This window comes from Neophocaena asiaeorientalis, unplaced genomic scaffold (genome assembly GCF_003031525.2).
Source record: "Neophocaena asiaeorientalis asiaeorientalis breed wild unplaced genomic scaffold, Neophocaena_asiaeorientalis_V1.1 scaffold723, whole genome shotgun sequence".
NCBI lineage: Eukaryota > Metazoa > Chordata > Mammalia > Artiodactyla > Phocoenidae > Neophocaena > Neophocaena asiaeorientalis.
The window spans coordinates 90,382-114,299 of record NW_020171826.1 but is presented as its reverse complement, the minus strand read 5'-3'; the positions used below and the strand labels follow the sequence as shown (position 1 = coordinate 114,299).

General features: G+C 35.9%; 2 protein-coding genes across 2 annotated transcripts in view; one reads left to right on the top strand and one right to left on the bottom strand.

Moving 5' to 3' along the window:
- TMEM207 (transmembrane protein 207) overlaps positions 1-8,616 on the top strand; it is a 32,696-nt gene extending 24,080 nt beyond the window's left edge. Inside the window, exon 6 of the mRNA XM_024740290.1 lies at positions 8,416-8,616. Within this exon, the coding sequence (XP_024596058.1) occupies positions 8,416-8,486 (71 nt within the window). The 3' untranslated portion in view covers positions 8,487-8,616. The remainder of the gene's footprint in view (positions 1-8,415) is intronic.
- On the bottom strand, positions 754-23,715 carry CLDN16 (claudin 16). The gene is made up of 5 exons (XM_024740272.1): positions 23,221-23,715; positions 11,390-11,492; positions 7,668-7,832; positions 4,630-4,821; positions 754-3,964 (listed from the first exon to the last, which is right to left on the bottom strand). The coding sequence occupies exons 1-5, from the start codon at positions 23,389-23,391 to the stop codon at positions 3,831-3,833; spliced, it is 765 nt and encodes a 254-aa protein (XP_024596040.1). The 5' UTR covers positions 23,392-23,715; the 3' UTR covers positions 754-3,830.
- Positions 23,716-23,918: the final 203 nt, after the last annotated feature.

Sequence of the window (23,918 nt, the reverse complement as noted above, 5' to 3'; positions counted from 1 at the left end):
ACAGTAGTTTGAAAACAGACAAAACTCATCTATAGTTTTGGAAGTCAGGATAGTGGTTACCCACAGAACGGTGAGGGTAAGGACAAGAAGGTGGGGCAGAGGGAGCTTCTGGGAACGGATAATCTATTTATTGACATGAATACAGATTATGCAGGTATATTCACTCTGTGAAAATTCATCTAGCTGTAAACATGTACTTTTCTGGATGTACCTCAAAATTATGATTACGGAAGAAAAGTTTTTTAAAATACTGTATCAAGAAAACACAGCAGCCGGTTTAAAAAAGTCCAGGCAGACCAAAGATGAACAATTTAAGTATCATAATAATAATAGTTATTATGGATTAAAGCACATTGAATCAATGGTAATCTGTAGGTTCATAATGACACTCAAATATAAGGAAATATTGAAAAATAATATGCATCACTCTTTGAGCTAAAAGAAAGACAGTACCTCTTTACTTTCCCAGGATTTAATTATTACTGGGCCACACTTTTACTCTCAAATTGTCCCTGTTTGGCTGATAAATTACATATTATCTCACTAATAAGTCAGCTCCTTATTTTGTATTGTGGATTGATAAATGAAAGGGAAGAACTTTAAGCATTTATCCTGCCTTTTCAGGGTAACTAAATAGACTCAAATGAAGAGACCAAGGCTTATTTTACAGAAGGGTTTTTGCTACAGATGAAGATAAAATAGAATTAGAAAACCATCTTTCTACAAACTATAACAAATGTACTGACTCCAATAAAGATTATCAATTGTTAAAAGTATTATTTTAAAACTATTATTATGGTTGATGGAGAATAGGATATTCCTATGGTTTCCAAAATAACACCACAATAATCACTTGTTTTTGTCACTAAAGGAAAAGTATGTACAACTGAAGAGTGGAGAGATCAGATTAGCATCACCCTAATCCAGCAAACAACTTTATCATAATTAAGGCTAAATCAACAAGATATTAGGTCTCCAGATATGCTTCACATCACCTACGGTTTATTTTAGATGCTACTTAACTTGATTCCATCATAGACTTTTGATTTAAATTTCAATTTACTGAAAATACAAGGTATAGAGAAACAAGCTAAGTGACATCACCAGACAAATCCAGAAGGTGGAATAAGCTGTAGGAAAACTGGTTCGGTTTTGTTTTGTCTTTTTTTTTTTAATAAATCAGGGATGTTGAAAAAAATGTAGCTTGATTAAAAGAGACTTAAGGAGCATAATAATCAGAGGAAATGAAAATACTGGTTTAAACAAACCAGTAGTATGGTGCATTTTGAGAAATGGGTAAATTTAAACATGGATTGGTTATCAATAAGATGAAAATTTATTGCTATGAAAAGACAATGATAATTAATGGAGGGAAATTAGGTTACAAAGCCACAGATATGGAATGGTCTCTTAAAGAAGAATATATAGTCTTTGCGTGTATGTGTATAAACAGAATATCTGGAAGGATGTGCAGATGTTCAATAGGGTTTTAGAAGTAGTGGTATAGGTGGAGAGAATATGGTCCCATGGTATTTAAACAAGATACATTTTTGGTTGTTTTTGCTTTCCAACTTTCTACAATGCACATATATAACTTTTATAATAACAAAAGGCTAATTTCAGTTCAAGATTTGATATTAGAAAGTCATGATTAATCAAGGGATAGGTAAATAAGATTATTCCATTTTATACATTTTTAGTTTTTCCTATTGCAATTAACAGGACATGACTAAATTATAGTACTCAGAATTTTGTGGGTTATTTTAACGATTCAACCTAATAACCAGATATGAGTATACTTTGGGCTTATGTTATTTTTTTCTTTCTGAGCATGTTGAGCTACCTCTATGTCAATTATTGCTTCTTCACAATTTGATATTTATTTTGCTGTTCACTGTACAACAAATATATTTTGTAGTTGCTATACAAAATATATTCTTTGTTATGCTTTATTTTGGAAAGCTTCATTAGATTACAGTGGATTAGGAATGAACATTCCCAAGGGGATTTTTTTAAAAAATACTAATATTCTTCCCAGGATATGCAAAATGTTTTTATTGAGAAAAATATTCAAAACATTAACAGATTTCGATTATCACCATAATTAAATGAAATGAAACCTTTAAGGAGGGAAAAATTTGTATCTCTAAAATCTCATTAATTATTTAATTAATTTTACCCTGCGTTTCCCCAGAAGTATTTCAAGAGACTTATTAGAATATATAAAACATGACAGACAATATATCATAAAATAAATATGGGAATAAAAAATTTAAAAGTTAAGGTTGAGAAAAAAGAACAACGCAAAATAAGCTTTAAAATGCTTAGAATAATACCCATATAACTAGTAAACATAATCTACAATTACTTTTGTTAAATGTCAGTTACAGTTAATAACATCCATGAAATAAAAGTGAATCAGTTGCTCTTAATTCTAAGATTATATTATAAATTCTCCTGAGATACTAGTAAAGAGATGTCGTATGAAGTCATAGACATCATTCTCAACAATGTATGTACCAGTTTCCATCATCTCGTTTTCACATTATTTTTAGCTTTTTAAATTGGAAACACTTCTTTTGGGAGCTTCAGATGTTCACAACTAAATTTCCATTTTCCAAAGAACTAATCTGTAGTTCAGTTGATAGTCTGTTAAGGTACTGTATGGCTATTAATGCTATTCATGTGAGTTTCAAGGAACCAGAAAACCTGAGGTTAAATTTTATAACTTTAAAAAAACTCTACAATTAAAAAAATTGAAATATGGTTATATTATGGATATGAACAAAATCCCTTTAGCAATTATTCATTGATTTCTTTAAGTGTGTATATAATTCTATTTTTTCAAAAAGCACATATTTTGTGAGGAAAATTGTTTTTTTTCAAAGAGAATTGTTGAGCCTTTATTGCTTTCAAGCAACAAATAGTTTTTACATTTTATCATATGTCAGCTATTTTGCTGGGTGCTGAGGATCCAGTGGTGAGAGGACACCTGAATTGGTGAATTCTAATATGTTACATTCTTGAGATACATTTGGATGCCCAATCAATGCTAAGTGAACTCCCCAGTTTAGCTATTAACTGCTGTAGTTTAATATTTGACAATCTATAGGCAAACTTGGAGTAGTGATTAAAAAATACACAGATCTTTAATGTGGTTAATGAGGAAGAAGGTCAGCACTGACTCTGGTATTAATTTAGCATTTGCTTTTCACATTTAGAGTTTGGAGGGGGACCTTTTTATCTTTAACTCCCACCAGTGACTGGTACATGAAGCTGTTATTTTCTTTTTCTATTTTAACAGAATCAGAGCAATGGTAAGTCTTGATATACTCGTTTGAATTCGGAAGAATCATCTTCTTCAAAGTTATCAAATAACTCACTCAATTGAGAATACAAAAAGTGAGCCAAAAACCAGGGAGAGAGCTAAGAATTTGTCAATCCTTTCAAAGATTAGAATCTCTGACCTCTTTTGAAAGTTGTTTTCTATTCTTAAAGCGTCATTTAATTTTAACATCACCATGTCACTATCTCTAGCAGCCATATCACAACAAACAGTTTTATATCCCAGCAACCTTATCTTAAAATACAGGGAAAGTGTACGTGTGTATATGTGTGAGAGAGAGATGGTAAAAGAATGTGGAAGAATATAAGAATAATTGAGAAGGAGAAGTGATAGGAGAATCAAACTTTTTGATTAAGCTAAGCAATTAATTTAGTTGAACAGGAAGTCTAGATAACTGTTCCTGGATTGGCCAGCTATTTTATTAACTTGAACATATTGATTGGTTAGTTAAACAACATATACACACTGACTGATATGTGTCACTTCACACCCTAGTGTCTACAGCATACATTTTGGCAGTCTGTGTCCGAGGGGCTGCATATGACTGGGCCGTGGAAACAGCTGTAGTTGAATAGCCTTTCCTCCTGGAATAAGGATAGTTCCTCTCAGGTCCAACATCTGTTTGGAAGAGATAAACATGGCGATATAAAAATAATTATGGCTCAGTAAAGTTTGGGGGAAAATGTAATTTTATATACTCTTACCCAAAAGAGGCAATAATATAAATATTATAAGAAGGAATCATCTAAGAACCTAGAAGAAACTCTAAGATTTTCAACTTGAAAGTTATTTTTAGATTTAAAATTCAATCAAGTAATTTCCTTTTCTTTTCTTTCTTATGAGAAGAGGGATTTCCTTATTTTTTTTCAGTGACATTTTGAGAAACCCAATAGTAACACATCACACTTTTCAACAACAAGTATGCATTTGACTTGGCTCTCTGTTTACTTCTCTGTAGATATAAATTGTAGATGTAAATTTAGTTGATTGGGTGAAGTGAGATATATAAGATTATGACACATCAAAATAACCATTATATATTTGAATGTTAGATACAGTTGTAGCTGTAGTATTCTTTTTTTTCTTTTCAACAACTATACCACTAACAGGATAGAAAGGTTTTAGTACTGCAAATCAGTTGTCCTTGAACAACTGAAATTTCTAATGGTAATAGGTAGGGATCAAGTTATCAACATTAGTTTGAGCTGGTGAGTTGTGTTTCCATTGGGTTGGGAGGAATGATACTGGAGGCAAGGAAGTGTGCTATTTTATTTTGTTCTTACCTTTGAAGAGGTATAAGCAGCATGTGAGGACAGCACCAGCCAAGAAGCAACCCAGAGACCCAGCCATTCCAAGCCAACAGGACCAACCAAATTTATATTGGATGCCAAGAAATATATTGTGCAAAACCAGAGAAGAACGTTCCACATAAACATCAACAGCATACCACACAGAGCCAATGATTCCCGGGGCACCTGAAGGAGATGAAAATTGCTAAAAATAATGCAGGCCTTTTAAAAATTTAAATCCAAGGAGATTTAAGAGTATTCTACTGTATTGTATTTAAGAGTATTCTATGGCTCCCCAGCCCCATGACTGAAGTTATGTCAGCTACATAATCAGCACCCATATGGAAACTATGTTTTTAAAGTCCTTCATTTTAGTACTTTGAGGTTAAAAACAAATAACTAAAGTAGAAATTGAAAATTTATCTAACACTCCCACACTATATTAGGATAGACTAAGAAATTTTGTCCATCTTAAATAAAATTTAATTCTCACAGATTAGTCTTTCTGAAAATTGATTGTCTTGAAACAATGCCACTAGAGTCCTCTTGCTTTTAAGGTATAAATTGCATGCCAGGGCTCAGAGGTAAGAAAAAAGAGTGGCGAGTTGTCAGACAAAAGGCTATATGAAAATGGTGCTTCTGGAATCTGTAACCCCCAAGAAACTCTCACATTTTTTCTCTAGTAAGTCTGTCTGTGATATCTATTGAAGTCACAATTTAATTGCATTCTTTTCCCAATTGTTTAATGCAAGAAGTTTAAGAAGGACCAGATCATGAACACATAGTAACCATTAAAATACAGGGTGTAAATTACCACACCTTTCCCATAATACTGTAACTCATAGGTTTAGGATGAAAACTTTTTTTCGAAACTTAGAAACAGATTTTGGTATATATACATATACATATATATGTGTGCATATATATACATATGCGCATATATATATATACACACACACACGTATATATATACACACATATATGTGTGTGTGTGTGAAACGGAGCAGGACCTTATGGTCTTTTCTCCCCCACGTCCTCCGCCTGCCTTTTGTCTGTGGAAAAACTTTAGCCAAAGAATAAGTTTAATCAGAGATGTGAGAAAATGCAGAAGAAAAAAAAGCAGTCAGGACAAAACAATGATAGTTTAGTCAGTAAGCAAAGTCAAGGACCTTTAGTTCCTTCTCAAGGGCTATGGATAGTACTCTGAGCCATATCCTGTGGGCTGTTTTATAGATACTGAAACCCCTACCAGGTGGAAGAAGTTAACTATATGATGAGCAGACTGTAGCCATGACATAAGCTGCCACAATTCTGAGAACTGGCCTTAAAGAAATGGGAACAAACTGACCATGGAACTGAAGATTAACTGTACTTAAAACAATCAAGGTGACGCTGGTCAGACCACCGATGACCGATTTCAAGATGGCTGTCAGAGCTGACTGTATTGTTTCTACATGTAGCCCCTTCCCTCCACCTATGAAAGCTCTTGCTCCCTGATTGTCGGGGCGTGGGGGGCGGGGGTCAGCCTTTGGACAGGTGTCTGCCCTCCCCACTGGTTGCCTGCATCCAAAATAAAGCAAACTTTCCTTTCCACCATCTTTACCTCTTTATTGGCTTTTGAGCGGCGAGCAAAAAGACCCCACTTTTAGTTATGTGTATATATCTATGTGTGTGCATGTATATATGTGTGTGTGTGTGTGTATATATATATAAATATATACATGGCATACTAATTTCAAATGAGGATTCCAAGGCTTTGGCCATCTCTGGCGATTTAATTTAGTATCTCTTTAGCCGTTCCTGCAGGGATTTTCTTCAGTGACTTATTTTTCTTTAAATTTAGTTCATTTTGCTATTTTATAAAAAATGGAGTAGATTAGTGATATCTCAAAAAGCATTCTAGAATAAAACTGCAAAGCATTAAATGATGTTTAAATTTGTTACATGAACACGTTGTTACATACAAAAGCTTTATGTTAAAACTAGGCTGGACATGGGAATGAATATCTTTAAAAGGAAAACAAAGTGCTAAATTCTTGTGATTTTTTAGTACAACCTAAGGATCCTTAGGGCCTTGTGTGAAAATATCAGGGAGGCCCCACTCTTGACTATGTGATGGGTGAGACTTTCAGCTATGGGCTTACTCTGCCCACATTGGGATCTTTACAACAACAATTAGGAGTAGATATTATTGCTGAGGCTTCATGCTAATTTGTAGACCAAGAAAAGGAGATGGATTAACTGACCTAAGGTCACACATTTTATATATGTATATATATATATACCTGCAAGCATTTGCTAACTTTTTGCTGCTACCATAAAAGAAGATGGTTTTCTCTCTGGAGAGTGGACTCATTGGTTTTCAATCTTCCTACACTTTGATTTCTTTCACAGTGTACTTCCTCCCAACTTATGTTACAATCCAAAAAAGACATGATGATAAAGGAAGACTAAATTGAATTTGATGACAGACCTCAGTAAAATATCAATTTTGCTGTTTCACTAATAAACACCATATAAAGTGATGCTTGATTTATGTCTTCAGAACTCCATTTATTCACCAGCTTCTTAAGTAGAGATAATAGCATAATCTGTTTATTGTTACAGTTATGATCATATGAGTTGGCACATGAGAAAAGCCTAACACAGGACTTGGTACAGTTTAGTTCATTGCCAAGAAGAACTGGTAAGTGCGTGTACAGGCAAGAAGGTGGCGACTGGAGGCTTATTTTAGGATTTAACTTCAGGAATAATCACAATTTTTTTTTAATTTAAAGCTTTATATAACTTTTTAAATAGTTAGAAAATAGTTTGAGGACTTCAATAAACCCTGACCAGGGATATTAACAAAAGATTAATTATCTGATTCCAAAACTAAGGAAAGCAGTGTTGGTGGATGTGCTCCTTATTCCTTCAATCTAGAAAAGCAAGTCAGATATTATCCTGAAATGAACTACTTCAGAACAGCACCCTTCTTCATCCCAAGACCTTAGTTGGGTATCTTTATCCCCATCACTAGTCCAGACCAATACCTGCTATAAGTAATGTGGCTCCAGCAACAAAGCAGATGCGGACTTTGATGTATGGCTCGTCAGGGAGGAATTTCACACAGTCAAGACCAAGGAGCAGGATAATAAATCCAAATCCAGCTAAAACATCTGCAGTAATCATCAGCGCCCGAGTTACCACCAGCTTCACTAGAAGATCGGAGCATACGGTTTCAGCATAGTCAGAGGAAGGAGACATGTTAATACACAGAGGTACACCAAAGAACAGACAACCACGCACATTAACACATGCCCACCGGTAAAAGCAGACTTTAAAGATGCATGAACTTGAAAATAAATACCCTTAATTTTTCATAAAATGCAGAAATAGTACGAGACTATCAACAGTATTATTTGGTTAAGGACTGCTTATTATAGTCTTTTTGGCCATCTAGTAAAATGCCTGGCATATGGTGGGGACTAGGTAACTATTTCCTTTTTGCCTCCTGTTTTGGAATGAGTCTCATTCACAAGTATTAGCTTAATGCTGAATTGAAAGTAGAGTATCTCTTCTTCTGAAGACAACCAATCAGTATTCAATAAATAAATAATCACTACATTTGTTTGAAGTTTCATTGAAAAAATGTAACAAATTGGTTAAAATAGGGGAGCAGAATAAAATACTTCAAGACCTCTCTTGCCAGTTCAGGTAGGAGCCATCAGCAGATCTTTAGAAGGAGAAGGAGCTTCCATTATTAAACAGAAGACTATTTATTTTCTTTTATTCCTTCAGGTGGTGACCCTTCTTGGCCAACACTCTGCATTAACCCTTCAACCTTGCATTGTCAACGAAGCATATTTTAAAGCTATGGCCAATGAGAAGATGTGGTAGAAAGTCCAGGAAAGAGAAGATCAGGTAAATAGAAGTAGAATAGTAGCAGTCATCTGCAATGGGAGCATCATCAACTGTGAAAGCCTCCTCACCTGTGAGTCTCAGTGACACTAAATTAAAACTAGAATAATGTTGTCACAAATGGAGGGTTAATTATCTGAAGTCAGAACTATTGTTACTTTAGCTGGCTACTGGAGAGGAGTAATAAAATTTATTCCTTTGATGGTATCATAATTATGTTTTATTTTCATAGTGGCCTAGAGTTTCCTTGTATTGAAATAATTTTTCCTCAATGATGAGACAACTTTAGGGGCTATTTAGTTATAGATGGCTTGTGAAAATGTGGCCAATTTTCCTCATTTCAAATATAAAATCTTTTTATAATCCATCAAAGAGAGGAAATCAATACATAAAATCCGTTCCTACCTTATTAATAGGTGAATATTTAAGATCTCAAAATGTGACATTATTTTTTAAAATTTAGGCCAAATCTAAAGTTCATTTTGTTTTCTTCAAAATTAAGGAAAGAGAAAACTATGTAACTCATTAGGTGATATGAGTTTTTATATTTTAGCAGATCTCCTTGATCCTCAAATGTTATATATAAGTGTGGGCTTCCTATTCAGCACCCCAAACTAAGTGGTCCCACATTTTGGAGTGCCTCCCTTGAAATTTTCTAAGTCCTCTTCTGGAACCTGGGATCAACAGGGCCAGGGTTGCTATCTGGATGGGGTGCCCTGAAATTATTGTTGGCCCTGGTTTTCCCCTCTCTGACCCTTGCTCCCATAAGTGTGTCTCAGATGCTCTGTGGAACTACAGGACTCATGCCTATGGTGTCATCCAGGGGCCACATGGCTAGCCCAGTTCTGAGAGGGCAGCTCTGCAAGAGATTGCTAATGCTGGCCAGCCAGTAATTTCCTTTTGGAGATTATCTGAGATTTGGCTGCCAGAATAATGTTAAATATTCTGATTTGGGGGGTGGAGAAGGGCTCAAATTAACAGTATCAACAGGAGCCCTAAAAAAATGCATCTCGGGGCTTCCCTGGTGGCACAGTGGTTGAGAGTCCGCCTGCCAATGCAGGGGACACGGGTTCATGTCCCGGTCTGGGAAGATCCCACATGCCACGGAGCAGCTGGGCCCGTGAGCCATGGTCGCTGAGCCTGCGCGTCCGGAGCCTGTGCTCCGCAACGGGAGAGGCCACAACAGTGAAAGGCCCGAGTACCACAAAAAATAAATAAATAAATAAATAAAAATGCATCTGGGTCTAAATACTCTAAGTATACAAGGTAATGAGAAAGGTGATCTAATTGTGATTGTATAAAAGATAACAAAGACCAAAAATAAAATCTACTTTCTTACAGGTAACATCCTAACTTAGAGGGTATAGTTATGTTATTTTCTTAGAACACATTTTCATCTCTCTAGTCTTTAAGCATATGATAGAATTTTTTAAAGAAAATTAATGGATTTTTAGCATATTATTTGAAAGTAATAGGTAAAAATATATCAAAAGACAAATGTGAGATAGTATAGGCAAAAGATAAAGGACCATTTAAAAATATAAACAGTGGTTTTCTCTGTGTAGTAGGCTTGTGAATAATTTTATTTTCTTCTTACATAAATGTATATAACAAATATTTAAAAGTTTGAAATATTTCATCTTTCTATTTTCTTCTCAACTCTAGCCATAGCACTGCATTTCTGGAATAGCCTAGGGTTCACATGAACATGAATGCCCATTCCTATTGACCAAATCGTGCTTCTTTGTAGATAGAACTAGGTTAGTGCAAGAAGGGAAAAAAAGAGGAAAACATAAAAGGCCTTTTTCTAAAAAATGAAATAAAAGCTTTATGAATTAAAAAATGCTTCAGGCACTCAAATCCTAAATGGCAGAGAAAGATATTTGTAGAGCACAGCTCCTTTTAAGTGCTTTTCCCTGCACCGAAATAGCTGTTCAGGGGAAAAGTCACATTCTAAGGGTTTACTTTTCATTTATCTTAAGAAAAGAAGTTGTGATATTGTACCACCACCCATCATTTGATTTGAAAGAGACTAAAACCAATTTGCTTTAATAACAGCACCAGTATTTCTTGGCACGATTGGATGTTCTAATAAGTAAATAAACAAACAAACACACAAATAAATAAATAAATGGTATGGAGAAGAGTTGAGAGAATCAGTAATAAGGTTTTTCGATCTATGAAATCTTTTATTCATAGAAACATGGGCCTTGTTAACACCTAATTATAATTTAAAGCTAAAGGTAGGGAAGATCTAGGAGATGGCTTTTTATTTCTGCTAAGAATGTGTCACATATTTTAATGTTTTCATTCCCTGATCCCACAGTCTGTGTCTCTCTTTGCCTATCTGTCTCCCTATCTGTTTTTCTGTCTCTGTCTCTGCCCCTCTATATCCACTATCTCTCTTTCTTAGCAAGTCATCTATTGAAATACTGTAAACTTTCTATCTGACCTAAGTCATAGCTAAAAGACATCTCCGAAATGCTTTTCATCTAACCGGTCAATTCTAATCATAAAATCACTGCACCCTGAAGATTTCATTTCAATTTAAAAAGTGTTTACTATAAGCCTGCTGTGTATAAGACACTATACCAGACCCTTTGTGGGATAGCAGAACTGAACAAGATAATATTTTTACCCTAAAGGAATTTATAAATACATGGGAAAAGATAAAATATGCTAAAAATGTTTCAATTCACATTTTAGAAATAAACTAAATTTCTAATTGAAACATTTAAAACTGGACAGAACCTTAATATTGAATCGTAAAAAACAAAAACACATAATGGAAACCTGAGTTCAATTTCCTTTGGTCTTCCCTCCCTGACAAGGGTGAGGTCTAAGGCATACGTACAGGGGTGTTCAGCAAGTATAGAATCGTACTCATCACAGGTGCGAATCCCATCAAAAGCATTTGTGACACACTCCCACCAGAGGCCTCGGCATTTTGTGCTCACCTAGATGTTGGAGAAGACACCATGTGAAACAACTCAGGCAGACACACTTCAATTCACCTTGATCAAAGGAAGAACTTGGCTGTTGTGAGTTTGATAGCAAAGTACAGTGGTTACAAGCATGATCAGAATTTCATTTACAACAAACACAATGCATTTTACAGTATTTTCCCTTAAGCACTAACAATTCAAGGCTTTCCCCACCAGGAAGTAAAATCACTTCCTGATTTGGGGGTGGGGGCGGTAAGAAGTCATGCCTAAAATGGATAAAATCAGAATTAAACATATGCAAATGCCTATGGCTGGTTCTATCATCGAGTCAGTTTAATAGGGCGACAATTCATTTCACTACCATATGCTGACATTTACTTATCCAAAAAAAAAAATCAATATAACAATAGGTGATAACTGCTCACATCTTGAGTCTATTAGGAATGTACATTAATTTTTCTTCATCATGAACAATGAGTCCCATGAAGAAACATGTTATTATATATGAAGTTCATAAATTTAAAATAATGGTCAAAGAAAGTTATACATAAAGACCATACTACTTCTTCCTCGCTCCACTGACGGACTACCAATGTTTAAGCTATGAGATGGATGTAAACAAACTGAACATTAATTTCATACAACCTTGCAGTCATAAATCACTTTTACTTAGAAATGCTGTACAGATGATTCTAAGTATCCACTTAGAGCTAAAAGGTCCAAGTGTCCTGAGCCTTCTCATATTTTACTTATAAGCTGCAAGTCAAAATAGATTTCCTAGAATTGTAAACATGCCAACAGAAAATGTGTTCAAGTATTCTTGACAGAGCTCATACATGTGGATCAGAACTAATATGATTGTTTATTCTGATTTGATTACAGATTCCCATTACCTTGGCAATCTGGGAATAGTTTAGTAAGATTTAACCACAAATTATCTTGGAAAAAGAAAGCTTAAAGTTTTCCTTAAAGAAAGAAGAAACGACAGAGCAGAGTAGGAAGAGAAATGCAAAGGCAGGGAGATTATAATGGGTGCGGAGAAGAAAGGAAGGAACATGAAACATTTGATTTGCAAAAGAAAATTATATCAGAGAATATTTGCGCTATGAAACTCTGACCCATGTTCTGCGTTGAAGTTGTGTTTTGCACCAAATAAAACTCTACTGCTGGCTACTCCATCACAATTTTGAATGTTGTACTTCTGTTTTCACTTTGTATGTAAAATGCTTATAATTGGTAATAATTAATAACTCTATATCGAATCTATACTCTGAAGCAGTTACTGTTTAAGTGTATTATCACCTCACTTATTAATTAGAGGATCCTGTGATCTATCATTATTACTGTCCATTTTACAAATAAGGAAAAGGAGGCACAGGAAAGTTAAGTGATAACCCCAGAAAGTGTAGTTAAATAGAGGAGATAGGATTCAAACACAGCAGTCTGTGTGTACGCTCTTAAGCACTGCAGTATACTTAAAACCTATTTTTTTTAATTCCAATTTTACTTCAGGTGAAAGTACTCCAGAATTGGAAACTGGAAGATAGTTTTGGATGAAGTAGTAAGCCCTAACTTTAATCTCATCCTATGGCGATCATTCTATGAAACCTCACTTTGGCTTGCTCTTCCTAAGATTAAATCTAGTAGTGATGTTTTAGAATGTTGGAATATCATCTGACCTGAGGCACCACAGAGACCAAAATATTGATAAAGAAAATCCATCTTGCGAAAACTAATATATCAATTTCTAAAGAAGGATGTGACTATCTAAACTTACGTGCACATGAAATTTAAGCTATAACTGAAGAAACACAGACTTTAAATTGACACTCTTATCAGCTGTGTTGCATCCCTGGCAAGGCCTTACCTTTCTTGAGCCTCAATCTCCTTATCTTTATAAAGGAGCTAATGCTAGGGTGACTATAAGAATTAAAAATTACAAACACACACAACATAGATGATTTGCTCAATAAATGATAATACTAGTAAAATACTTCAACAGCATAGTAACCTGAGTAGTGACTGAGTTCAGCATTACTAACTAACCATATGAAAGTGGAGAAAGGTAGATGTAATGGGTAGAATGGCAGCCCCCCAAAAGATGTACCCATGTTCTAATCCCCAGAACCTGTGAATGTGACCTTATTTGGAAAAAGGGACTTTGCATATGTAGTTAAATTAAGGGTTTTGAGAAAAGTAGATCCTCTTGGATTACCAGGGTGGGCCCTAAATCCAATGACAAGTGTCCTTATAAGAAGAGACACAGAGAGGAGAGACAGACAGAAGAGAAGGAGGCAATGTGCCCACAGACACAGACACTGGAGTGACGTGGGCCCACGTCAAGGAATGCTTATGTCACCAGAAGCTGGAAGAGGCGAGGAATGCATTCTCCTTTAGAGCCTTCAGAGGCGGTGTAGCCCTGCCAAAACTTTGATTTCAAAATCCTGGCCTTCAGAACTGTAAGAGAAAAATGTCACTTGTGTTAAGCCACCAAATTGTGGCAATGTGTTATGGCAGCCCTAAGAAATGGATAGTAGAGACAATTTGTACTGAACTATTTTACCACAACAGAAGACAAGCCTTCTCATAGCCTATTACCCTTCAGTCTGTCAATTAACAGGAACACACTGGATCCAGTTCATTCCAATTTGAGCTAGGTTATATGGACCTGAAGTCCTATTCTATAATCAGAGAGTAACTGTCCCCAATTTCCTGCTGTCTAACTCAGCCACTGAAACAAACAAATCCTACTATAGTCATTCTCATTATATGTGAGGTTATTTAGGAAATGAGCTGAGCTATATATGTGAGGATATTTAAACTAAAAAGAGTATTTTTTTCTTGCCAAAATAATCCAGTAATGGTGTCATTTTCAAGGCTATTGATCATTTACCTGCAATGACCATATTTAGAAAAGCAATGAGCTCATTAAAGGAAACAAGGAATCCAATTTCATTAGGTATTAATGCTTAGGGGCACAATATTAGATTGCTTGGTATTCACACTCAGTTAAGGTACGTGAGAATAGCGGCTGTAATTAACTAAACTTCTGTGTTAATATAGCACTTACTGGAGACACCCTTAAAGGTGCCTTTGTGCACAAAATACAAGGTTAAAAGACTGTTCGTTATTTATCACATTTAGGAAAGCCCTCCTTGCCTATAATTTAGAATCTTCACTTATCCTCCTGTTATACAATGGTTTATTAAGAACTCTCTAAAACAAACAAATCTACATTCTTTAAAGTTTTAAGACAAGGTTCTTACAAAGCAGACTCACGCTTAAAATCTTACGGTTAACCTTACTTAACGGGTAAAAACAATATTAACTAATAATTTCATCTCACAGCGTTGTCCAAAATAGACGATTACAAATTCAATCTTTGTGCTCTTAACATGTGATTCATATATTAATAAATAACATATAAAATAATACTCAGGGAATTTTTATATCATTTCAATAAATATCTGTTGGTGCTGAAGTGGGAAGAAGTCAGTTTATCCAATGTGTGGCAATAAAAGTGCAAGTCACAAACATGAGGCCAACCTAAATGTCTTAATATTAATTACCTGCCAACAGTGAAACAGTGAGATTTTACAGAAGAGTACAGATTTCTGGCTTCCCTTGGAAACTTGGTCAGTCTGGCCACCTGGACTCCCTGGCTGCACATAGCAGCAATTAGCAGGAGCTGAGTGGATCTTCAAATTTCTCCCTGTCATTTAAATCTCACCTCAAAGATATCCCTTCTTCCATGAGATTCTCCCAGTCTCTCCAGCTGGAGTTAATCTCTTCTTGGATCCCACAGTAACTAGTCCATATTTCTATAGCATTTATAATATTGCATTATCTTTTTATGTGCATTTATGTGCATCTGTCTCCCAAGTCTGCCTTTCAAACTATGTTCACTAAATGTCTGTCACGTGTCAGTCAACCGGCTAAGTGCTGGGGATACAGCAATGATCAAGAAAGGTATGGCACCTTGCTTCAAGGAGCTTACAAATCCACCTTCTCAGTATATAATAGATGCTCAAAAGATGTTTACTGAGGGAAAATATTTGTCAATTTTTCTAATTCATACACATTAACTCTCATTTCTCACTTGGCATAGAAAATGGTTACTGATATACTGTACACACAGTTGAGGCTTAATATGTCCTTTTGACTTGACTGAACAGGCTAGAATGTCTAAATCCAGGAGTTAAAGAAATATTATTGAGACCAGAGAGTTTATGCTGATTTGGTGTCAGCCTGGACCCTATCTACTCAACTGGCTCTGGAAAGTGTTTACCACAATACTAAGGATGAGCAGGATACCACATAGAAAAATAGTTTCAGGAAACTTTTCGGAAGAGGGACTGATGGTCCCTCTTCCTAGTTGAGTTTATAATGGCATAAATTAATTCCTTAATCCTGGAATTTCTTATTCTAACCTCTTTAGCAGTTTCCAATTAAGGTTTCTCTTTTCTATATCCTAGCCTTTGCCAGTTTCCCTTTTCTTATCCCTCTGAAAATATTTACAAGTGGCAACACACAATTTTGCCTGCATTGTCTTATCTTCTGCAGTTTTGAGTGTGCCTGTCATGCCTCCATATATTTTATATATCTTTTGAGAAGAGAGAAACTTAAAAATACTTTAATTTAATTCAATCTTCCCCAAACTTTTTATCTTTCTGAGCAAAGAACTGTTCCAAATGCCTTTTACAATCTTCCAGGCAGTTGAAATTTTTTCATTAAGAGAATTCTGTAAAGACCAAAATAAATGGAAATCCGAAGTTGCAATGTCTGTTGAATACGGTGGATGAATGAAGAACTTCCCAGCCAACCTATAACAGTTTTTGCCTGGTCATCAAACAAACATGCGGTCTTGTGTTATCCTGATGGAAGATGATGCGTTTTCTGTTGACGAATTCCGGATGCTTTTCATCGAGTGCTGCTTTCATTTGGTCTAATTGGGAGCAGTACTTGTTGGAATTAATCATTTGGTTTTCCAGAAGCAGCTCATAATAGAGGACTCCCTTCCAATCCCACCATATACACAACATCACCTTCTTCGGATAAAGACCGGCCTTTGGTGTGGTTGGTGGTGGTTAATTTCGCGTGCCCCATGATGTCTTCTGTTCCACATTATTGTACAGTATCCGCTTTTCATCACCCGTCACAATTTGTTTTAAAAACGGAACGTTTTCATTATGTTTAAGTAGAGAATCGCATGCGGAAATATGGTCAAGAAGGTTTTTCTCGCTTACCTTATGTGAAAACCAAACATCAAAGCGATTCACATAACCAGGTTGGTGCAAATGGTTTTCAGTGCTTGATTTGGATATTTTGAGTACATTTGCTATCTCCCATGTGATACAACGTTGATTGTTCTCAATTAATGTCTCGATTTGATCGCTATCAACTTTAATTGCTCTACCCAACCATGGAGCATCGTCCAGATTCTCTCCAGAGAGAATCTCTTACCTAAGAAAAAGTGATGGTATTTCTACAGAGATACTTCTTATTTAGTGTTCAACATGAGATTTCCAAATATCACTTCACATTATATTTCACTCATTTATTCACTCTTTTAGTAAGTATGTCAAGTATCATAATAGGTACCCATTCACTTCATATTAACAAATGCATCCTGAGTTCCCATTATGTGGAAGGGGGTGCTAGGAGCTGTAGGAGAACATGAGGCAAATTAAAGAATATTCCTAGGCTCAAATGTCTGCTAAAGGAGTTTAAAATCAGTTGGAAAGCAAAACAAGTATATATAATCAGAGTACATGCTAGCTCTAATAATTTCAATATTTATGTATGAAAGAATTGTAGCATCATTAATTAAAATAGAAATCCCAGGGGAGAACCTGGTAATGAAGATAAAATAAATCCAAATGTGGATTACCTTTCATTTGGGGTCATAAAATTTTAATCATAACAGTGCTTGGTCCATGACAAATTCTCAGTAAATAATTAACAAAAGTTGAACTGAAAAATGAAATAAACTTGTGAAAACATTTTTTCTTTCTGACAATTGAGAGACCAGTAACTCTGTGAAGAAGCTACTTTCCTATTTTACTGTGGATAATGAAGAATTACACATTTTATGATGTAATTAACATATTTTTGTTATTAATTCATAATTTATTTTCTTTTAAAATATATTTAGTATATAACTTATGCTATTTTGTCTCTATTCTCTGCCTTATTCCCCTGGTTAGACAAAAAGGGAACAGTCATAAGTGTAAAAATGGAAAAAACCACAGCTCAGAGAAGTAAACAAAATGTGTCCAAGAGAATCAATAGAGAAAATAGGAACAAAACTTAAATCGCATATTTCTCCCTTCAGTGAACATTGTACAAAATGTCATCTCCTCCTCCAGAACAAAAACAAAACAATAAACTGCAAATAGATGGTAATATATCTAACATTTATTGACTGATTTGTATTTGCCTGGTACTGCGGTCAACTAGATCCACAGGCTCATTTAACCCTTACAAGACACCATGTGCATATTGTTACTCTCCCATTATAGAAGAGGAAATGCAGTTTTACACAACTTAAACATCTGTCTAAATTCACACAGCTACTGCCTGGCAGGGTGGGATTTAATCTTAGGTCCCTGTAACATCAAGTCCAACCTGTAAACATCCACACTGAAAAGCATTCCCTTCCTGGCCCCCTCAAGGTGCTGTGCAACCATCTAAGTAAGAAAAAAATAGTGTCATGGTCCAGGGATGTTGCTGCTTAATGACTTCTGTATAGAGACTAACTTTCCTCCATTTCAGCTCTAGGTGAGTGGTTCCATCCTTCCTCCAATTACCCCAAAACAGTAAAGTGGATTTCAAATTTTACTTCTCCTTCTCCATCAGCCTTCTTTCCCCACATGCAATCAATTATTAATCCCATCAATGTGAGTTCTTTAGTTTCCCATATCTTCATGTCTTTTTAAAAATTTTTTATTGAATTATAGTTGATTTACAATGTTGTGTTAGTTTCAGATGTACAGCAAAGTGAATCAGTTATACATATACATATATCTACTCTTTTCAGATGGTTTTCCCATATAGACCATTACAGAGTATTGAGTAGATAGAGTTCCCTGTGCTATACAGTAGGTTCCTATTAGTTATTTATTTTATATATAGTAGTGTGTATATGTCAATCCCAGTCTCCCAATTTATCCCTTCCTGCTTATCCCCTGGTAACCATAAGTTTGTTCTCTACATCTGTGACTCTACTTCTGTTTGTAAACAAGTTCATTTGTACCCTTTTTATGCTTGCTGCCACACTAGTTCAGACCATCAATGTTTTCCTCCTGTTTTATGGGGAAAGCTGCCTAGTTGATCTCCCTATAATTCATTTTACCCTTTCTAATCATTCCCCACATTAGCCAGAATGATTGTTCGTTCTAAAACACACATATATGTTTTCTTACAGTGAACCACCCTTGTCTATGGTATAAGATCTATATTTTACATGAACACAAGCCCTCGATGATCCAGCCCTTATATTCTCCTCCTTATGTTGGAAACTTTTTCCAATATGTCCAAAGTGATAAACATACAGCACTCTCATACCTAGATCTCTGCCTATATCATGTCCTGTGCATGCAATACTCTCTACTTTTTCTTCCCCCTTAACTTGTTCTTAAAGCCTAGTTTAGATATTTCTTCTGGGTAGCCTTCACTCATTATACACGACTAAGTGAGCTGGCCACTCACAGTTATCTGTAATCATAGCACTGGTCATATCATACTGTCTATCAGTTTACCTGTCTGTCTCTGCCAATATGCTGGGAGAAACCTAAGGAAGATCCAAGTTTCATCCTCCTTCATAACCTGTACCCACCACAGTACCAAGTAGACAGTAGGTATCAAAGAGCATTTGTGGAATGAAAGATTATAGAAAGAAAAGAAAAAAAGGGGGAGCACAAAAAGGAGATAAAGGAGATGAAGGAGAAGGGTGGGAGTAGAAAAAGAAGAATAAAAGAGAAGTAGGGCATGAAAGGTTTTTTAAAAAGGAGGAAAAAGGAGTGGGGGGGAGAAGGAAGGGAGAAGAGGAAGAAGAAGAAAGAGGAAGGAGGCAGGGAGGAAGGGAGAAAAAAAGTAAGGAGAGAAGTAGAGTGGGAAATAGGAAGAAAGAGCATATAAAGTTAACAGAAAAATGAAGACTATTCACAGTAGATTTCCTAGTGGAAATTTCTAGGGAGGTTCTAGATGCCATCAGTCCTCCAGCGGCTGGCCATCCCTCTGGAAGACATAGTCAAGTCTCTAGACATAGTCATAGTCAAGGAGTTCTGAAAGTCATAGTCACGGAGTTCATAAAGAATGTAGGACTAAAAAGGACCTTAAAACAACTGAGTTCAACTTCATTTTATAATTGAGGAAACTGAGCTGAAGACACAAGCTGTGACTGCTCCACAGAAGACAGTTAAGATGCGAACACAGGCTGGAATAATTTCAAAACCCAGGTTCTCTTCACACACCAGTCTTCCCCAAGACACACATGAATCAAGAATGACAGGAGAAGCATGGTAGCTCAGGACCCCTGGTCCCTGACTTGGGGCTGTGAACGATTCCGTGTGCTATTTCTTTTTCCTAATGTTTTAACTTTACTTAACCTCTTCAGGACAGGTATAAATGAGGCCCCATACTATTTTGTAGTATTTTGAGTATCCTCTAGTAAGTCAAAAGGATACCTGAGCTCTGCTTCTTGCTCCCTGTTACTCACCTTTAGCCTGTAGTTTTGCTATTTGTCCTCTCTCTTGGAAGACCTCTGCTGCCATTTCTAACTTTTGAAATCCTTGGCATCTTTTTTGACGCTTTGTTCAAATGTCTTTTCCTCCCTGAGGCCTGTCTCAATGCTCCTGACAGGAAATAATCAGTCTCTCTTCTTTGCTTTGTTCATTTCTTTCTCAAATATGAATTGGCCTACACCCTTTATTAGAGTTTCATGTGCATCTTTGTTCCTCCCTAAACGTGCGCTCATGAAAGGCAGGAATGGTTCTTGCTTTAGTTTTGACTCCCCTTGGAGGATTTGCACGGCACCTTTGAAATGACATACATTTCATGTTTGTTATGTTGAACTGAACTACAGAATCTATTTTCCAACACTGATGCCTACATCACTGTCAAAGATTAACAAAGCAAAAAATTCATTATATTCCTTTTTGTTTAAATTTTCTATGGGTATGCTTTTTTTTAAAAGCCCTTTTATTGTGTCAATTTTTGTCCAGTAGTTGTTTAAAGTGAGTTGTTAACATGGACCAACAACGATATATGCACAAGGAAGGAAGCAAAGAGACAAAACAGTAAAATTGAGTCAGTTAATATCAGAACCTTGACATTTATGGATAATATTATGACTTTATATGCTAGCCAACTGAAGGAGTAATTGTTATGCGAGTTCCATGTCCCTTTAAAAATACTGACAAATAAAAAGACTGTTGGAGAGAAGGGGGCCTCATTTGTTAAAGGGTTCTTCTTTTTTTTTTAATTTTAGAACATTATTTATTTTTTTATACAGCAGGTTCTTATTAGTTATCCATTTTATACATATTAGTGTATACATGTCAATGCCAATCTCCCAATTCATCCCACCCCCACTCCCCGCCGCTTTCCCCCCTTGGTGTCCATACATTTGTTCTCTACATCTGTGTCTCTATTTCTGCCCTGCAAACCGGTTCATCTGTACCATTTTTCTAGGTTCCACATATATGCATTAATATACAATATTTGTTTTTCTCTTTCTGACTTACTTCACTCTGTATGACAGTCTCTAGATCCATCCGTGTCTCTACAAATGACTAAAGGGTTCTTCTTTTAATGGGGAGGATTATTGGGGAAGATTTATTGCAATACATCTCAAGTATGGGAAATATGAAAGAAGCTAAGAACTACTAAACTATAGTCCGAGGTTAGCAAGGATTTACTCAAGGTGAATAAACTAGACTACTCATTCCTCTCACTTTACCCAGAAGTGTTCTTGCACAGAACAGAGGGAAGATTGGTTGTATGTACTGAGATGAAAGCAAGAAGGCACTTTAAATGCCAGAACTCCTAATCCGTCTCAGCAAGGTCTGACCCTTTCTAAACTTTCATTTCTTATCAAGTGAAGTTAGCAGTTTCATCAGCTTAAGGGGAAAGATTTTCAAATTGTTTTGGAAAATATTTTAAGAATGCTTTTAGATGAGATTTTGCATGTTTCTAAAAACATAATTTTAAGTGAGCTCAAGTCCAACATATTTCTGTATTCATCACCTACTATTGGCAGCCCATACTCTAGCAAGCTAATGGCAGAAGAACATTTCTATCTGCACTTTTCTGAGTACTGTTCAAAGGACAGTTTTGGTTTGTTTTTTTCATTCACCACTTATGTGCATGGCCAGATAATGCACCACTGGATTAACATATAGCAGACATCCTTTATAGTATTTCAGTTCTATCATAATTTTCAGAAAAATAATTTTCTAGTGCTAAAGAAACACTTAAAACTCTCTTGGTTTTGAAATACCATGTAAGAGTCAGAGGAAATTTAAAAGCAAGGAAAAATAAAACGCAAAAATAATACACAGAGAAACAAAAGATTATTACTTTCCATTCGAAACTCCAACTTGGAAGTTTAATAAATAAAATTAGAAGAAAAAATATAAAAACTTGCCCTCAGGTATCTTTCTTAAACTTCATAAACGTATAGCATTTGCTAGAGTAAATTGTTCCATTCAGGATGTACATAGGAAAACATAGTGAGTTGCTATATATTCTCAGTGAGTTCCTGATATATTGTTTCTTTTTCTCACCTATGCTTTTTGAAACCTTACAAATGAATAGTTGCTGAGTCTGAAGAATTGATTTTTACTTAGTTTGACCTCTCTCAGATTCCTATAGCCACAGAAAATAATTCTAAATTTGAAAACTACTTCTTTCAGAGCTTCTCCAGTGAGAAAAATAAAATTTTCAAATATGAACCACTCACTCATCTTGTACATGAAGAGTAGGTTCCCAAGAGCAACTCATTTTTAAAAGAGGGTTTCTTTTTTTTTTTTTTTTTAAACATCTTTATTGGGGTATAATTGCTTTACAATGGTGTGTTAGTTTCTGCTTTATAACAAAGTGAATCAGCTATACATATACATATGTTCCCATATGTCTTAAAAGAGGGTTTCTTAAACCCATATCTGTCTCCTGTACTTCGGGACACACTAGAAAAACTTGGTTTCCCAGAGAATGTTTTCTCCTACTAGGAAACTCCTTACAATGACATTTTTTCCATTGCACAGTAATTGGGTAGGTTTTATATGACTTGAGTTTGATCACTTGATCAACATTTAGATGATCACTCCTTAAGAAAGTCTATCATACTACTTTTAATGCTGTCTTCAAGATTAACAAATTTCTGCTTGTGAGAAAGGATGTTAATGGAATGTCATTCAATTTGGTATATGCAGCAATGGAAGAGGTGAATTTCTAGAAAGCTTATATAATTACGCTTGTGTAAATTTACCTTTATGAAAAAGGGCTTATTCAGTTACCTCATCTGTAAAATGGGATAACAACAATACCTACCTCATAGATGAGCTGTGAGAATTAAATAAGCTAATAATGTAAAGACTCAGTAAGTAGTAAGAAAGAAGCAAGTCCAACCATGTTGGCTATTATTACTATCTTAGTCCTAGTGAATGTAATGGGCCAGTGGGGCTTAGAGAAAAGTCGGACAGGCTTGGGTCAGTAAAAGAAGCTGCTGACTTCTTACCTCCAGGGAGTCATCTGCATTCACCATCCAACAGTCTGTCCAGGTGGCCACAACCAAGAACCCAGTAGAGAAAAATGCAAAGAAGCAGGCGACATACTGAAAAAGATCCCTCATCTTAACGAACAGCCTGTCTGCAAGGGACACATGGGCAGCTGCCAGCCCTGGACCCATGCAGGTAGCTGGAATGCTGTCAGTCTTCTGTGCTTCTGGTACCTGGGGATGTTGAAAATGCTGGTCTTTTCCTTTTCCTTACTCCCCACTGCAGGCGTCTTAAGCTGCGGTAAGAGTAATACAAACAGGCTGTAACCCACAGAGGGGTCCTGGAGGTCATTATCTGAAGCAACGAGCCTCCAATCAGAAGCCAGGTCAGTGAAAGGACTGAGAATGTTTTGGGTGGGGGAGAAAAGGAGCCCCGGTAATGTTTCCTGCCCAGACCGTGGGCTAATGTGAGATGATGGTCACCAGAGGCACGTGTCAGCGCCAAGATGGAGAGAAGGAAGAAGGGTCACACCCCATGCTGACGCCTGTAAACTGATCCTTCTCAGGCCCTCCAGAGAAAGTGAGCTATTCTCCTCCTCCCCTCAGTAAGGGGGCTATATGGTTGACTGAGTGCTTTTATTATTAGGACTATTTTAATATTCGCTGACTACCTTAGACAGACAGGCCACTGGTGAAACTATGCTAACAAGGGCTTGCTC

Excerpts from the sequence above, each read along its gene's own strand:
- CLDN16 (XM_024740272.1), bottom strand. The coding sequence starts at position 23,391 with ATGGGTCCAGGGCTGGCAGCTGCCCATGTGTCCCTTGCAGACAGGCTG. Across the intron at positions 11,493-23,220 it reads ATGCAGATGACTCCCTGGAG|GTGAGCACAAAATGCCGAGG; the intron begins GTAAGAAGTCAG and ends TCCAACATCTAG. Across the intron at positions 4,822-7,667 it reads AGCCACATTACTTATAGCAG|GTGCCCCGGGAATCATTGGC; the intron begins GTATTGGTCTGG and ends CATCTCCTTCAG.